General features: G+C 42.3%; 1 protein-coding gene across 1 annotated transcript in view; it reads right to left on the minus strand.

Annotated features, from left to right (window-relative positions):
• Positions 1–674: 674 nt before the first annotated feature.
• The window catches only part of camk2a (calcium/calmodulin-dependent protein kinase II alpha), a 21,278-nt gene continuing 2,721 nt past the window's right edge, over positions 675–19,231 (minus strand). The window contains 18 exon segments of the mRNA XM_042498681.1: positions 675–817; positions 1,590–1,818; positions 1,919–2,013; positions 2,098–2,155; positions 2,158–2,172; positions 3,450–3,498; positions 3,928–3,968; positions 4,919–4,961; positions 6,590–6,651; positions 6,654–6,672; positions 6,761–6,883; positions 8,078–8,172; positions 8,689–8,772; positions 9,323–9,425; positions 9,927–9,999; positions 10,076–10,141; positions 10,249–10,303; positions 16,962–17,021. Coding sequence (XP_042354615.1) covers positions 814–817; positions 1,590–1,818; positions 1,919–2,013; positions 2,098–2,155; positions 2,158–2,172; positions 3,450–3,498; positions 3,928–3,968; positions 4,919–4,961; positions 6,590–6,651; positions 6,654–6,672; positions 6,761–6,883; positions 8,078–8,172; positions 8,689–8,772; positions 9,323–9,425; positions 9,927–9,999; positions 10,076–10,141; positions 10,249–10,303; positions 16,962–17,021 — 1,274 coding nt within the window. The 3' untranslated portion in view covers positions 675–813.

Below are 19,231 nucleotides of genomic sequence, written 5' to 3' on the forward strand. Positions count from 1 at the left end.
TAGAATTTTTTCACGTCACGTCCACATTAATGAAAACCTTTAACTGTAATTATTTCTTTATAATTAAGGCGGTTTGACCCCTTAAAAAAACCCTAATCAACACAAAAGACCCATTAAAACCAAAACGACATCCTCCAATTAAGTTGGAAATTACGTTTCATTTAAAAACTCTAAACATATTAAGATTTTTATGAATCAACCTCAAATTCAGGGTGAAACTTGCACTAATTCATAAAACCATATTAATTACATTCATTAAAAACGTATTATTTTACAATGATTAAGGAGGTTTGACCCCTTAAAAACCTCAGTCAACCTTTTGAAACCTATCAATACATTTCAGTCCATTAATGTGATGAAATATCTGATTAATACGTGTTTATTAATAAGTGTTACATTTTTATTGATATTTATGTTAATTAAGAGCTTTTAAAATGACGTGTTTTCAGCAACCAATTAAGATGTAATTAAGAACTAATTAGGAAGTAATGAAGAAGTAATGAAAGGTATTTTTGGGGAGTCGGGTGTGAGGGGGCGTCGGTCCGGTCCGCCATCCGGACAGAGGAGATACGAGGTTTCCACACATGATTACAATCTGAGCAGCTGATTGGCTAATCACAAGGGGGGCGTGGCTGAAGTCTGAAGGAGCTGAGAAGAGGAAGCTGATTGGTTGATTGTGCAGTTCATTGCTCTCTGGCCACGCCCCTCGTCTCCTCTAAAACTTCCTGTCTGGTGTCACACGCCTGGCCTGCTGTCAATCAATCAGTTGTCAAGGCGACCGTGGCCCCATCAAAGCTCCGCCCACTCTGCAAGTTAGCTGGAGGGACAGAAGAAGAAAAACGTCAACAAGAAAATAAAAACGTCAACAAAAGAAGAAACACATCAAAAAACAGTCAATACTCCTCATCAATTCTATTTCAATACTATATTACTATATATATATATAATTTTAAATTCTGAATTTATTTTTCCGTGATTTTTTTTTAATGAAGTTTTTGAAGAAAAGGTGGGGATTTTTTTTCTCCTTTAAACGTTTATGGACAAAATTTAAGACCATTTTGGTTAATGTGTTTGGTTATTTAAAAAAAGGTTTGGCAAATTGTTATTATTTTCTTTAAATATATAAAAAAACTAAAAATATTTTTAAAAAAAATAGAATATATTTATTTATATACCAATATCTATACATATTTTGGTGTTTTGTTTTTTTGTGATTTTTTTTTACTTAAAAAAGATGAACTTGCTTTCCAAACCTGTGGGACCACAAAACGAACAAACAAACAAACAAACAAACAAACAAACAAAACAAAGTATTGTTGGATTTTCACATTTCTGATGGTCCTTGAACACATCATGTGTTATTTTTCAGGTTTGTGAAACAGAATTCCAAAACTGTCAGTGTAAATTTAGACTTTAAACTTAAACTTTTTAAACTTTTCCAGGTTTTCATGACTATTTCTTATCATTCATTTTATGTATTCATTTATTTTTAATTCAGGACTATTTCATGAATATTAATCTGACCTCTGACCTGTTTGTTAACGAGGTTAATCTGACCTCTGACCTGCTGACCTCTGACCTGGTCTTACTTGCTGAGTGTGGACGGGGATCCTGAGCGGTGGAAGTGGACGATCTGCCACTTGCCGTCACGGCGGTGCCACACCCTGGTCTCCTCTGATTGGGCGGTGCGGGGCGTGCCGTTGGCGTCGATGTACTGCGTGACTCTGATGTAAGCGATGCAGGCGGCCTCGTCGCCGACCAGGTGGATGTGCGGGTTCAGGATGGTGGTGTGAACCGGTTTGCTGTTCTTGGACCACACTGAGGACACACAGAGACAGTTACCGGGACAGGGGACACCTGAGCGGGACACCGGGCGGGACAACTCGCGCAAACGGGCAGGAAGTCTGATAAAACTTACAGTTTTCAAAATAAAAGCGGTGGAAGTCCAGGCCCTCGACCAGATTCCCCAACGCCTCCGGCTCGAACGCCGTCACCGCCGGGTCGCACATCTTACTGACAGGAAGACACAAGAGTCAGGACAGGAAGGACAACAGAGGGGGGCTTTCACAATAAGAGTCTTTTCATTGTGTTACATACGTGTAGCTCTCAAAGTCTCCGTTGCTGATCGCCTCGATAAGCTGCTCCGTGACTTTATGATGTCCTGTTTCCTCACTGATGGACACACAGAGAGACAGACAGGGACAGACAGGCAGACAGAGAGGGAGACAGAGAAACACAGAGAGACACACAGAGAGACAGACAGAGACAGACAGAGAGACAGAGAGACAGACAGAGACACACAGAGACAGAGACAGAGAGACAGACAGACAGACAGACAGAGACAGACAGACAGACAGACAGACAGACAGACAGACAGAGACAGAGACAGAGAGACAGGTTTGTATGATCATTTCTTTTTCCTTTATGTTTTAATCAGCCTGTAAATCAGCAGCCAGGTTTCTATAAACGCTCAAACGGAGACTGTGAACGTAAAATACGTCTAATGGAAACACGTCAATTACAAGAAAAGACAAGAAAAGGAAAACTCATTTATCGACTAGAAACTTTTCCTCTGGCCTGAGCTGGTTTTTGAGTGTGATGTAAAAAGACATATTTGTCACATGACGCTGTGAGGTCACATGATGCTGTGAGGTCACATGACGCTGTGAGGTCACATGATGCTGTGAGGTCACATGACGCTGTGAGGTCACATGATGCAGTGAGGTCACATGACGCTGTGAGGTCACATGATGCAGTGAGGTCACATGACGCTGTGAGGTCACATGATGCAGTGAGGTCACATGACGCTGTGAGGTCACATGATGCAGTGAGGTCACATGACGCTGTGAGATCACATGACGCTGTGAGGTCACATGACGCTGTGAGGTCACATGATGCAGTGAGGTCACATGACGCTGTGAGGTCACATGACGCTGTGAGGTCACAGGAACTGGCTCCCTCATGATGCAGCAGGAGCTACAAGAGCTGTTATTGCATCACATAACTCTGAGAAAGTTTTTCACCCACACAATTCCTCTGTGAAATCGTGGACTACATCTCCCAGAAATCCCTCATACGTGTCCGCTCCCACGTATAAGGGGCTCGCCTTTCCATCACGGCTCCATAACACGCCTACGTGGCCTCGGGTTGGAAATAATGACGACTAGTTTGGTGGCTGCAATAGAAACAAAGCTGCTGATGTTTTGAACATCCGTCGCCATGGTTACTGGGATGTTATCACCAGAGGAGACGTCACGTGACATCACTCAGCGGAAACGCCGTCAGCTCCATGTTGAGTTTGATCACATTTATTGAATTTTGATGTTTTACACAAATCTGTGATGGAAACCAGTCTGGTGACTGGTGCTGCAAACTGTGTGTGTGTGTGTGTGTGTGTGTGTGTGTGTGTGTGTGTGTGTGTGTGTGTGTGTGTGTGTGTGTGTGTGTACCTCTGGTGTCTTCGTCCTCGATGGTGGTATTTGTGCTCTCAGATGATTCCTACCAGAACAACAACAGAGATCAGCTGATCAGCTCACTCATGAACAGTTTCTATGACCCGGTGATACTGTGTAAAGCTGTCAGTTATAAATAAAGTTTATTAAGTTAAAAAAGTCTTTGAAGCGGCCGATAGCTGGTTTGTGTTTCAGTGACACGAGCCTCGGAAAGTTCAGCACCTGCCGAGGCAGCAGGCGGAGATTTAAAGTCTCTCAGCGATATAAACACACCACAAACACACGGACACACTGCAGCAGGAGACAACAGAAAAACCACAACTACCAGCATGCACCACACCCGACCGATACATGCTCCCACCGCTGGGTACAAACCCCGTAATAAAACGAATAATGATAACAGCAATAATAAGTAAAATCAATAATAATAATGATAATATAATCAATAATAATAATAATAATCTGAAGCATTTACCTTGACTCCGTCGGCCTTCTTGTTGCTGCCGCTCTTTCCTCCTGATGGAGGGATGAGGATGAAGAAAAACAGAAGCAGCAGAGTGAGAAAGAAAGGAACGAACGCGGAGAAGAGGAGAGGAGGCATCGTACCCACAACCTCTGCCTACGTGCCCTCGCAGGAAACACCACTTCAAAATAAAAGGTCACAGCGCAGACAGAGCGACGGCGAAAAACCAAAAAGGATTCAACGCTCAGCCGAAGGACAATAATGTCCAACAAAAGACTAAAAAGGACAAAAGTCCTGAGAGCTGCTTCCTGTCTCTGTCTGCTGCAGATCTGTCTCTCTGTCTGTGAGTCCACAGCCGCAGAGACAGAGGGACAGACAGGTGTGGGACAGTCAGACAGCCGAGGCCAAATTTAGGCTTTGAGATATCAGCAGAAACATTCCTGAGTGTTTGCAGCGACCGCACGACCCCGACGCCTTCGCCCCAAACTCCGCCATCACGGATCAACCAATCACCATCGATCGCTGATCAATAACCAGTGGACATCGTCCTGCACGGGGGACATGTCCCTCTGTCTGTCCCTCTGTGTGCTGGTGGTTTCCCCGCTATCTTTAGCTCCGTGTTTCTCCTGAGTGTGTGTGTGTGTGTGTGTGTGTGTGTGTGTGTGTGTGTGTGTGTGTGTGTGTGTGTGTGTGTGTGTGTGTGTGTGTGTGTGTGTGTGTGTGTGTGTGTGTGTGTGTGTGCGTGTGTGAGTGTGAGGTCAGCAGCAGCTGTCATGAAGTGTCTCACACACTCACACTCTCACACACACACACTCACTCACTCACTCACACACACACACACACACACACACACACACACACACACACACACACACACACACACACACACACACGCTGAGTGATAACCTGTTAATTGTGTGTAAGCCGGCAGCTGATTGGTTAGTCTGTGTGAGTCTGCTACTGTGACACCGCAGGTCAAAGGTCAAACACTCGAGAGGCTTACCGGAGAAATTCCTGGTGGCCAACATGGTGGTGAGGATCGCTCCCTGCAGGGGACGTGAGGACAGGGGGACAGGGGGAGGAGGGGAGGAGGGGACAGGGGACACAGGGGGACGAGGAAAGCAGAAAAGGACAGGGGTTTAATCAGCTCGTCCAGAGACGACTCGGACTCAAATATCTGCGTCTGTTTTAGAAACGCCGAAACCGTCAAACTCCAGATTTGATCAGTTTCTCTGAGAAAGAGAAAAAAAAACGAGGAACTTCAGAGGAAGCGTCATCGGTCGTCTTTTTAAACAGTCGTCTTTTAATCCCTCTGCATCTTTTGGAGTGAAGAAAACTTGTGAAAGAAAGGACCCGCAAATCAAAAACAAACAAACAAAAAAATGTGGATTTAGAAAATTACTCTTTTAGAAAGCTATGAAAAATGTCCAAAAAATGATGATCCTTATCATATATCTAATTAATTTACAATTAATTTAAATTAATTTACAGAATGATTATAGTGTTAAAGCAGTTTTTCAGGTAATTTCCTTTGTTTTATTTATTATAATTATTATTATTATTATTATTATTATTATTTACTTCCCCTAAGCTTGTTTTTTTTATTTGTCTGTTTTCATTTTTATTTATTTACTTAATATATATTTAATTTTTTTTTTTGGTTAGGTTTTTGTGCTAACTTTCAGGTCGTATTCTTGAATGTCTTGCTGATTTTGGGGTCATTATTTCTTTAGTTGCTCGTGTTTTTAAAATAAGTCGACAATAAGTCTAAAATACACTGTGGAAACTAAATAGTTACATTCAGACTGTTCAGGTCCAAAAATGCTCCATTGAAACCCATTCAAACTGACATTTTTGATCCCACAGCCATCAGAGCAGAAAAACAGGACTTGTATTATTTCTGGGTGTCATTCTGGGCTTTTGACTCTGAATTTGTCATTTTGACTATTTTCCACCTGATGAGGTCATTTTGACCATATTTGGCATATGGAGGAAATACATGCTATTTCCACTAGGTGACCTGTCACAGTCAATGTAGCTGCTGATCACTGACATATCCCAGACTGTCAGCAGCTACACTCACACACTGACATATCCCAGACTGTCAGCAGCTACACTCACACACTGACATATCCCAGACTGTCAGCAGCTACACTCACACACTGACATATCCCAGACTGTCAGTCACACACTGACATATCCCAGACTGTCAGCAGCTACACTCACACACTGACATATCCCAGACTGTCAGCAGCTACACTCACACACTGACATATCCCAGACTGTCAGCAGCTACACTCACACACTGAGCATGGAGGAGATTAAAAATTATACTTTTTGTGTGTGTGTGTGTTTTATCATCAAAAATGATAGTGGCTTCATGACAAAAACCTGGTATTTGAAGGGTTAAATTCTGAAAATGAATGAATATTTGATATTTGTGATCAGGGCTGATGCTGGTTAAAAAATAAACTCAATAAAAATCGTAGTAATGTTTAATATATTTTCCAGCCTGAGTGATATTAAAGGGTTAACACTCAGTATCATCTTCAGACCAATTCGGAGTTTCTGAGTCATAAATTCAGTTATGAATGAAGGTTAATTTACTTCATTAATTATTAATCTGCTGCTGTAATCACCCAGACACGTCCCTGACCTCTGACCTCTGACCCACCTTGAGTTTCCTCCTGGCGTTGAACTTCTTGAGACACTCGACTGTTTCCTGTCTGTGCATACAGACGCCACGGTGGAGCGATGCTGCGAGGACAATCACACACATCCTCATCAGCATCATGGTCGTCATGGTGATAAAAATGTATGTGAGTGTGTGTGGGCGGAGCCTCACAGAGATCCAGGGGTGTTTGAGCGCTTCGGCTGCTGTGATTCGTTTAGACGGATTTATGGTCAACATCTTATTTATGAGGTCTTTGGCTTCAGGAGTCACCGTGTCCCACTCAGGAGACGGAAACTACAGCAGGAGGAGAGAGGGGAGGAGGAGGAGAGGAGAGGAGAGGAGAGGAGGAGAGGAGAGGAGAGGAGAGGAGAGAGGGGAGCAGAGAGGGGAGGAGGAGGAGAGAGAGGAGAGGAGAGAGAGGAGGAAGAGAGGAGAGGAGAGGGGAGAGAGAGAGGGGAGGAGGAGGAGAGGAGAGAGGAGGAGAGGAGGAGGAGGAGAGGAGAGAGGAGGAGAGGAGAGAGAGAGGAGGAGAGAGAGGAGGAGAGGAGAGAGGAGAGGAGAGGAAAGAGGAGGAGAGGAGAGAGGAGAGAGGAGGAGAGAGGAGGAGAGAGAGAGGGAGGAGAGAAGAGAGGTCATATGAGGAGAGGAGAGAGGAGGAGAGAGGAGGAGAGGAGAGGAGAGGAGAGGAGGGGAGAGGAGAGAGGAGGAGAGAGGGGTGGAGAGAGAGATGGGAGGAGAGGACGGAGGAGAAGAGAGAGGAGGAGGAAATGAGAGGAGAGGAGAGAGGGGAGGAGAGGGGTGGAGAGGAGAGAGGAGAGAGGAGGACAGGGGAGGAGAGAGAGATTCACCTGAGAGGAGAGAGAGAGAGGGGGGAGGAGAGGAGAGAGGAGAGAGGAGAGAGAGGAGGAGAGGAGAGAGGAGAGAGAGGAGAGAGGAGGAGAGAGGAGAGGGGAGGAGAGAAGAGAGGGGAGGAGAGGAGAGAGGAGGAGAGAGGAGGAGGAGAGGAGAGGAGAGGAGGGGAGAGGAGAGAGGAGGAGAGAGGGGTGGAGAGGAGAGAGGGGGGGAGAGGAGAGGAGAGAAGAGAGAGGAGAGATGAGAGGAGAGAGAGAGGGGAGGAGAGGAGAGAGGAGGAGGAGAGGAGAGGAGAGGAGAGGAGAGAGGAGGAGTGGAGGAAGAGTCTCTTTTCTTCTCACACCTGAGAGAGGAGAGGAGAGAGGAGGAGGAGGGGAGACAAGAGGAGAGAGGAGGAGGAGAGGGAGTGAGAGGAGAGAAGAGGAGAGAGGGGGGAGAGAGGAGAGAGGAGAGACACCTGAGAGAGAGAGGGGAGGAGAGGAGAGAGGAGGAGAGAGGGGAGGAGAGGAGAGGAGAGAGGAGGAGAAAGGAGGAGACAGTCATTAAATTACAGGTAAACAATCGTGACTGAAGGAAAGGAGTCATATGACTGAGGGGAGGAGTTGTGTAGCTGAGGGGCGGAGTCATGTGACCTACATCATAAGCTCCTGCTTTGATCTGCTGGTAGAGACGATGTTGATCTTCATCCCAGAACGGAGGATAACCGACCAATAAGATGTAGAGAATCACACCTGAGAGACAAAGAGACACACCTGAGAGACAGATTCACCTGAAAGACAGAGAGACACACCTGAGAGACAGACTCATTTAAAAGACACACCTGAGAGACACGCACATCTGAGAGACACACACATCTGAGAGACAAATAGACACACCTGAGAGACAGACTAACCTTAGTGACAAATAGACACACCTGAGAGACAGACTAACCTTAGTGACAAAGAGACACACCTGAGAGACAGACTAACCTTAGTGACAAAGAGACACACCTGAGAGACAGACTCACCTGGGAGACAAAGAGACACACCTGAGTGACAGACTCACCTGAGAGACAAAGAGACACACCTGAGACACACACACACCTGAGAGACAAAGAGACACATCTGATTGACAGACCCAACCGAGACAAAGAGACACACTTGAGAGACAAAGAGACACACCTGAGAGAGACAGACACACCTGAGAGACAGACAGAGACACCTGAGAGAGGACACAAGGACACATAGAGAGCAGTAGTGGGATCTGACCACAGGCCCAGAGGTCGACCGCTTTGCCGTACGGATCCTTCCTGAGGACCTCTGGGGACAGGTAACCAGGAGTCCCCGCAAACCCTGTAAACACACACAGAGTTATTCAACGAAAAAAACAAAATAAAACATAAAAAATTTTGTTACACAATAAAGTACAATAAGATCAATGTGAAAACAACATATGACACGGACTGGGGGGGGGGGGGGGGGGGGGGGGTCTGGGAACATCAGGCTGACAACCCTCTCGGGTAGTTTGCCCCGGGGCCAACCCAGAAAACACCAGGAGGGATCATAGATCTCATGTGGTCTGGGAACAACTTGGGGTCCAACAGGAGGACCTGGAAAGTGTAACTGAGCACAGGGACAGCTGGAGTGCACTGCTCAGCCTGCTGCCCAGTAAGAACTGGCCCCGGATAAAAGGATGTGAATGGATAGAGATTTTAAAAATGTTAAAATAAAAAAGCAAAATGTAATGAAACAGAATGGAAAGAAAGAAATGTAAATAAAGCCAAATAAATTAAACTCATAGAGGGTGTCTTTCAAAGTAAAAGTAAAGACACAGACTGTTTAATCACAGTGGTACCAGTAGTAATAATACTGCAGTACTACTACAGTTTTAATGAGGATGTACCAAACCAGGCCTGCTGGTCTCCCTCCACCTCGATGGCGAGGCCGAAGTCCGCCAGTTTCACCGCCGCTCCTTTTGACTTTGAGGCCAGCAGCAGGTTCTCTGGCTGGACACACAGAGGAGAAGCTAACATGCTAACTCTGCCCAATGGTTTACATGAGAGAGGCTAATGTGCTAACTCTGCCCAATGGTTTACATGAGAGAGGCTAATGTGCTAACTCTGCCCAATGGTTTACATGAGAGAGGCTAATGTGCTAACTCTGCCCAATGGTTTACTGAGACAATGTGCTAACTTTACAATGATTTACATGAGAGAGGCTAACGTGCTAACTCTGCCCAATGGTTTACATGAGAGAGGCTAATGTGCTAACTCTGCCCAATGGTTTACATGAGAGAGAGGCTAATGTGCTAACTCTAACTCCCAATGGTTTACAGGAGATGGTTTACATGAGAGAGGCTAATGTGCTAACTCTGCACAATGATTTACATGAGAGAGGCTAACGTGCTAACTCTGCCCATTGGTTTACATGACAGAGGCTAATATGCTCTCTGGAATAATAGTTTTTCTCCAAAAAACAATCATAGTGACAGGTAGATGGACAGGTACCTTCAGGTCTCGGTGGACCACGCCCATCTGATGACAATGTAGCACCGCCTCCAAAATCTGCTGGATACAGTGACTGTCGACAGAGAAACAGAGGTCAGAGGTCATGTATCCCGTCGTCCGTGTTACACTCACTAGTGTGAGTTTCCTACCTGGCATCAGCTTCACTGTAATATTCTCTGGCTACGATATCTTCAAATAACTCTCCACCTGTCACCCTGAGAGAGAACGAACACCACGGACACTTTGTAAACACAAAATATTACAAATATCATCACACGTATGTAGAATAAAGCTTCATAGAACAGCGCAGTGCAGCACTCACAGGTCAAAGATGAGGTAATGATGCGCCTCCTCTGAGATGCTGTCGTGTAGCCGAACTGAAAGAAAGAAACGACGTGTGATGAAGACGTGCAGCCGACACGTTGTAACACGCCACAACGACACGCAGCCAACAAGTTACAACACACCACAATGACACGCAGCCAACAAGTTACAACACGCCACAACAACATGCAGCCAACACGTTACAACACGTCACAACGACACGCAGTCAACAAGTTACAACACGCCACAATGACATGCAGAAAACACGTTACAACACGCCACAACAACAGGCAGCCAACACGTTACAGCACGCCACAATAACATGCAGCCAACACGTTACAGCACGCCACAATAACATGCAGCCAACACGTTACAACACGCCACAATGACACACCGCCAACACGTTACAACACGCCACAATGACACGCAGCCAACACGTTACAACACGCCACAGTGACACGCAGCCAACACGTTACAACACGCCACAGTGACACGCAGCCAACACGTTACAACACGCCACAGTGACACGCAGCCAACACGTTACAACACGCCACAATGACACGCAGCCAACACGTTACAACACGCCACAGTGACACGCAGCCAACACGTTACAACACGCCACAATGACACGCAGCCAACATGTCAACAACAACAGCCAACACAACACAACATCATGTCACAACAACATGTAGCCAACACATCACAACACACTGTCATGTCATGACAACATGCCAAAAAACACGCAGCCAACATGTCACGGCAACATGACTCAACAACATAAAGCCAACACGTTACAACATGCCACAACATGTCACGACACACAGCCAACACGTTACAACATGTCACAACAACATGCAGCTAACACGTCACAACAGCACAACACGTCATGTTACAATAAGAAACAACAACATGCAGCCAACAAGTCACAACAACACGTCACAACGACACATGGCTCATGGCTTTCGCATTTTGATGGCAGAGTACTAGAACACATTTACCATGTCCCGCCTACAACATGTGCTGTATTCTACCTGTACTACAGGTACTCTGCACTATTATTACAACCCCTGATGTAATACAGAAATACAGTATTTTTGTTCCTGTCTGTCCTTATAGAATAGAAGAATATCTTAAATATTTTTATTGGTTTATGTGCTGATATTATGTTTTTTTTATTATTTATTTATTCTTTTGTGTTTTTTGTGCTCTCATGTATGTTTGCGTTCCTGTTTGTCTGACTTATTTTGTACATATTTTTTGTTAAATAAAACAACAACATGTTGTTTTATTAAGAGGACATTAGACGGACTGAAGCTGGCACTCCTGCAGTTTTTCAGCATTTGGTGTTTCTACTTTTCTGCAGTAAAATGTCTGAATACTTGAAGTCTGTAGACGTCTGAGTGTTTGTCTGTTTCTGCTCTGAATGTGGAAACTCTGCATATATTGTATAATAGGATATATAACTGCTGCCACACACACACACACACACACACACACACACACACACACAAATCCAATCCCACTGCTGTACTGTGTAGGAGTGTTTCGAGAGAAAAACCTGATTATTTCTTTCTGAGTGCTTTCACACAGGTGTGTGTGTGTGTGTGTGTGTGTGTAGGAGGAGAGAGGGTTTTGATGCCTTCACCTAAGGACACTGTTGCCTAGCAACACACACACACACACACACACACACACACACACACAGTTATGTAACAGCCCTCAGTATCTGCGGAGCATCACCTGCCCACACAGAGCTCTCATTGGACGCTGGGTTCAGCTGCAGCCTCCTGATTGGCTGGCTGGGCCCACGTGAGGTCACATTTGAACATCAGACTGATTCACTTTAATCAAACACAGTTTGTTTTCTGTCTGAGGAACAAACTGTGTTTGATTTCACAGAAACCAAAGTGTCAGACAGAAACTGGCTGCAGCTTCTTCATCAAACCTCCTGATGTGATGATGCAACGCTCTGACACCTGCCGCCTGTTCGGCGTCCTCTGATCAGGACGCTCGTTAAACTCAAACGCTCAGCTGACTGGATCCGCTATGACATTCACCAACACTCTGAACAACAACTCGCCGCCTCACATCTCCGTGTCTCAGCCAAAAAGATGCAACTGAACACATCGCAAACACTACAGCCAACAGCCAACCAGCATGTCCGTTGTGTGCCAGCAGTCTACTACAATTACATTACTACAATTACATTACTACAATGACGTTAGCTACATTAGTCCAATAACGTTAGCTACATTACTACAATGACGTTAGCTACATTAGTCCAATAACGTTAGCTACATTACTACAATGACGTTAGCTACATTAGTCCAATAACGTTAGCTACATTACTACAATAACGTTAGCTACATTAGTCCAATAACGTTAGCTACATTACTACAATGACGTTAGCTACATTAGTCCAATAACGTTAGCTACATTACTACAATGACGTTAGCTACATTAGTCCAATAACGTTAGCTACATTACTACAATGACGTTAGCTACATTAGTCCAATAACGTTAGCTACATTACTACAATGACGTTAGCTACATATTAGTCCAATAACGTTAGCTACATTACTACAATGACGTTAGCTACATTAGTCCAATAACGTTAGCTACATTACTCCAATGACGTTAGCTACATTAGTCCAATAACGTTAGCTACATTACTACTAATAACGTTAGCTACATTACTACAATGACGTTAGCTACATTAGTCCAATAACGTTAGCTACATTACTCCAATGACGTTAGCTACATTAGTCCAATAACGTTAGCTACATTACTACAATAACGTTAGCTACATTAGTCCAATAATGTTAGCTACATTACTCCAATGACGTTAGCTACATTAGTCCAATAACGTTAGCTACATTACTACAATAACGTTAGCTACATTAGTCCAATAACGTTAGCTACATTACTACAATAACGTTAGCTACATTACTACAATAACGTTAGCTACATTAGTCCAATAATGTTAGCTACATTAGTCCAATAACGTTAGCTACATTACTACAATAACGTTAGCTACATTACTCCAATGACGTTAGCTACATTACTACAATAACGTTAGCTACATTAGTCCAATAACGTTAGCTACATTACTACAATGACGTTAGCTACATTAGTCCAATAACGTTAGCTACATTACTACAATGACGTTAGCTACATTAGTCCAATAACGTTAGCTACATTACTACAATAACGTTAGCTACATTAGTCCAATAACGTTAGCTACATTACTCCAATGACGTTAGCTACATTAGTCCAATAACGTTAGCTACATTACTACAATAACGTTAGCTACATTAGTCCAATAACGTTAGCTACATTACTACAATAACGTTAGCTACATTAGTCCAATAACGTTAGCTACATTACTACAATAACGTTAGCTACATTACTACAATAACGTTAGCTACATTAGTCCAATAATGTTAGCTACATTACTCCAATGACGTTAGCTACATTAGTCCAATAACGTTAGCTACATTACTACAATAACGTAGCTACATTACTCCATTAACATTAGCTACATACTCCAATGAAGTTAGCTATATTACTCCAATAACGTTAGTTACATTACTCCAATAATGTTAGCAACATTACTCCAATAACATTAGCTACATTACTACAATAACATTAGCTACATTACTCCAAAAACGTTAGCTACATTACTCCATTAACATTAGCTACATACTCAAATGAAGTTAGCTATATTACTCCAATCACGTTAGCTACATTACTCCAATAACATTAGCCACATTACTCCAATCACGTTAGCTACATTACTCCAATCACGTTAGCTACATTACTCCAATAACATTATCTACATTACTTCAATAACATAAACTACATTACTCCATTAACATTAGCTACATTACTCCAATGACATTAACTACATCACTCCAATAACATAGCTACATTACTCCAATAACTACATTAGCTACATTACTCCAAAAACGTTAGCTACATTGCTCCATTAACATTAGCTACATACTCCAATGAAGTTAGCTATATTACTCCAATAACGTTAGTTACATTACTCCAATAATGTTAGCAACATTACTCCAATAACATTAGCTACATTACTCCAATAACATTATCTACATTACTTCAATAACATAAACTACATTACTCCATTAACATTAGCTACATACTCCAATGACATTAACTACATCACTCCAATAACATGAGCTACATTACTCCAATAACATTAGCTACATTACTCCAAAAACGTTAGCTACATTACTCCATTAACATTAGCTACATACTCCAATGAAGTTAGCTATCTTACTCCAATAACGTTAGTTACATTACTCCAATAATGTTAGCAACATTACTCCAATAACATTAGCTACATTACTCCAATAACATTAGCTACATTACTCCAAAAACGTTAGCTACATTACTCCAAAAACGTTAGCAATATTACTCCATTAACATTAGCTACATACTCCAATGAAGTTAGCTATATTACTCCAATCACGTTAGCTACATTACTCTAATCAAATTACTCTAATCACGTTAGCTACATTACTCCAATCACGTTTAGCTACAATTAGCTACATTACTCCAATAACATTAGCTACATTACTCCAAAAACGTTAGCACATTACTCCAAAAACGTTAGCTACATTACTCTACATAAATGAAGTTAGCTATATTACTCCAATAAAACATCACTCCAATAATGTTAGCTACATTACTCCAATAACATTAGCTACATTACTCCAATAACATTAGCTACATTACTCCAAAAACGTTAGCTACATTACTCCAAAAACGTTAGCTACATTACTCCATTAACATTAGCTACATACTCAAATGAAGTTAGCTACATTACTCCAATCACGTTAGCTACATTACTCCAATAACATTAGCTACACATTACTCCAATAACATTATCTACATTACTTCAATAACATAAACTACATTACTCCATTAACATTAGCTACATACTCCAATGACATTAACGACATCACTCCAATAACATAGCTACATTACTCCAATAACATTAGCTACATTACTCCAAAAACGTTAGCTACATTACTCCATTAACATTAGCTACATACTCCAATGAAGTTAGCTATATTACTCCAATAACGTTAGTTACATTACTCCAATAATGTTAGCAACATAACTCCAATAACATTAGCTACATTACTCCAATAACATTAGCTACATTACTCCAAAAACGTTAGCTACATTACTCCAAAAACGTTAGCAATATTACTCCATTAACATTAGCTACATACTCAAATGAAGTTAGCTATATTACTCCAATCACGTTAGCTACATTACTCTAATCACGTTAGCTACATTACTCCAATCACGTTAGCTACATTACTACAATAACATTAGCTACATTACTCCAATCACGTTAGCTTTGTTGTCCCAATGATGTTAGCAACGTTAGCTCAGCAGTGCTAACTTGAACATTTCTTGTTTCCCAGTCAGTCTTTTGTTTTTTCAAAGTTAAAGCTTGTCTGGACTGTTGGAGCAGCTGATCTTTTTCATATCGTCTGAAGTCACGACACATAAAGCATAAAAACTTTTCACTCTGAGCACCGCTGACATTCAAACAGGCCCATACTGCAGATTATCTGACCCCTATGAAGTCCCACAGGTAATGTGTATTATTGAGTACTTTTTACTCTAAGGGGTTTGTACTTTTACTCAACTACTGCACTTCAGTACACATTCCTGGTACTTTTACTTTACTGAGTATTTCCAAATGGAAATGGAAACGAGTGAGTGAAATAAGTGACAAAGAAACAAGTATTGGACCTCTGACATGTGCTGTGTGTCACTGAGTATTTTTACTGCGTGGAGTTTGTACTTTTCCTGCAGTGAGAGCAGCTGATCAGAGATCAGTGAGGAGTGGGAAAACCTCGTCTCCACGGTGATTACACCTCCTCATCAATTACTAAATACACTCTGGTTGCCATTAGTAACGCCAACACTTCCATAATTTATCATCATTAGCCCATCAACACAGAGCAGTACTGACACAGTAACTGTACACGACAGCAGAGTACTGCGCACAGCATTCTCTGCTGCTGCAGTACACGTACACTGATTCAGCAGCACTTTCTGTTATACTTACAGCAGTGCTTATAGTATAAGTAGGTATCTCTAGTAGTGGGAGTATTATTAACTCGTAGCTATGTTCATGCATGTGTCCTAAATGTAGTCCAGATTGTGTATTTGAGTGTAATCAGTGAGTTTCCAGCTCAGCTCCTACAATAAGTGTCCAACTTTATTACAACATGTTGCAGATGCCAAAGTCAGACAAAATACAAAGAATGGATAAGTGTTTTGTTGGATGTGTGTTTGGTTGGTTGGATGTGTTTTTGGTTAGTTGGACATGTTTTTGGTTGGATGTAGCTTTGGTTGGTTGGATCTGGTTCTGGTTGGTGGGACGCATGTTTGGTTGGTAGGATGTGTGTTTGGTTGGTTGGATGTGATTGTGATTGGTTATATGTGTGTTTGGTTGAACGTGGTTTTGGTTGGTTGGATGTGTCAGGACCTCATGCTCGAGTTCTTTTAAAGCTCACCCTTGAGTGAAATATTGCTTAATTGCATTCTGTTTATATTTATTTGGATTTTGGCTTATTTAAGTCCCAACTATTTTGGACATTAGGATTCTAGTAACTGTTCTTTATAGTACTTTTAGTGTGTAGTACTTGTAATAGTACTCACCGATGTTTGGGTGCTTCAGTAAACGACAAATTCGAGCTTCCCGGTCCAACTTCTGATGATCTGAAAACACAAACACATCAGTCAGTGGGCCTGCGCCTGCATAGCTCTTTTCTAGTCATTTTGCCTCCAGCTGCCTCCAGCTGCCTCCAGCTGCCTAGAGCTGAGGAAACTCTGGTTCCTGTCGCCAGTAAAGTGAGAGAGCAGGTCAAATCTAGAGTCCCTGCCAGGCGCGCATACGTCAGACATCCCTGTGCTGTGTTTAAAAGGCTCCTCATCTCCGTGCCACATGTTGTAACATAGTTGATTTTTAAATAGCAAAATTTTGCGAATTTTAAAGAAGCAATTTTTCTTTAAAAATCACCAAAAATTACCTCATGTATCAGCCAGAAACTGTAAAAACAGAAACTGTGGCTGGATTTTCACATTTCTGATGGTCCTTGCACACATCATGTGTTATTATACCAGTTTGTGAAACTTAATTTCATGACTTCTCAAACACTTTCAAGTTACAAATAGTTTTCCAAAACTTTTCAAGGCTTGGAAGTTGCTTTTAGCAAATTCCATGACTTTTCCAGGTTTTTCATAACTGTACGGATCCTGACAGTTCGTTCTGATGGTGGCGTCTGTCTGATCCCAGCTCAGTGTCTCCTCTGTGCTGGTGTCCAGATCACAGCGTCAGATCTGATCTCAGAGCAGCCGAGCTGCAGCTGATTGGGCAGACGAGTGTCCGGCAGCCAACCGAAAATCTGCTGAGGACTGAGTCCAACTGAGCAGCAGCTCCGAGGAACAAACAGGCCTTCACTCCAACAACATATATACACACACACACACACACACACACACACACACACACACACTGTATAAATTCTATATACACACTGTGACAGAGATATATTTATATAATAAGAGATGAAAGCAATGAAGGAAGTCCCTCAAAGCAAACGTGACTGAAATGAATCAAAGAGCTGCAGATAACTTCAAACACACACACACACACACACACACACACACACAGAGAACAAACACAGACGGAGGCAGAGCCTGTTGTTGGTTTAAAGAACATTTGATGCTGTTTGTCTGTCTGATTGTATTAAAGACAATTTCTGTGATTCAGCCTCGTTAACTCGCTCAGAGCTCAGGATGATGATGATGATGATGATGGTAAAGATGACGATGACGAAGAAGATGATGATGATGATGATGACGATGATGAAGATGACGATGAAGAAGATGATGATGATGATGATGAAGATGAAGACGATGATGATGAAGATGCTGATAAAGATGAAGATGATAAAGATGATGATGATGATGATGATGATGAAGGTGAAGATGATGAAGAGGAAGATGGAGCTGATGAAGATGATTGGTTGTGTAGTTAGAGTCTGGATGTGAACATGAGGAGGAGGTTTGGCATCAACACATTAACTTAATGAGGGTGTGAGAACACTTTCTGTTCTACATTTTTCATAACTGAGAAAGATTATAACTTTGAATTATAATCAGAATTATGATACTTATCATTATATTATTATTATAAGTGGCATGATTTGTTAAATAATTATTATTATAAATAATAATAATAATGTCTAATAAACTGTTGAACTGATCAGACGTTTCTTTTAAATCTTTTTACAATTATTACATTAATCAACAGATTAATCAATAATGCATAATAACATTTATTGATGAGTGTGCAGCTTTGCAACAGAAGATTATGATCATCCCTATTATGGGATGGCATGAGTTGTTTTACTGCAGTGATGTCACACACATTCTTTGTCAACTTTACAAGGTGTTGCTAAGCAACCGAGAGAAATCTCAAAACCAGAATAGAGATCAGATTTTTTTTTTTTTTTGGTACAGAAATGGAGATAGAGAGGGAGAGAGAGAGGAGGACAGAAAGACAGAGACAGACAGAGAACGAGACACAGAGAGAGAGAGAGAGACAGACAGAGAGAGGCAGAGTCTGCAGGTAGCTGCATGTTTCTGCAGGTAGCTGCATGTGTGTGCAGGTAGCTGCATGCGTCTGAAGAAAGCTGCATGTTTCTGCAGGTAGCTGCATGCGTCTGAAGAAAGCTGCATGTTTCTGCAGGTAGCTGCATGTGTCTGAAGAAAGCTGCATGTTTCTGCAGGTAGCTGCATGCGTCAAGGACCCCTATGCCTATTGGACCCTCCAGGACCCTAATGTGGGCAGCTGATTGTCTCTGACCCCTCCTACATTGGACAGAGTGCGTTGGGAACATTCGACTCCAGAAGACGTTTCATTA

This window comes from Plectropomus leopardus, chromosome 13, assembly GCF_008729295.1.
Source record: "Plectropomus leopardus isolate mb chromosome 13, YSFRI_Pleo_2.0, whole genome shotgun sequence".
NCBI lineage: Eukaryota > Metazoa > Chordata > Actinopteri > Perciformes > Serranidae > Plectropomus > Plectropomus leopardus.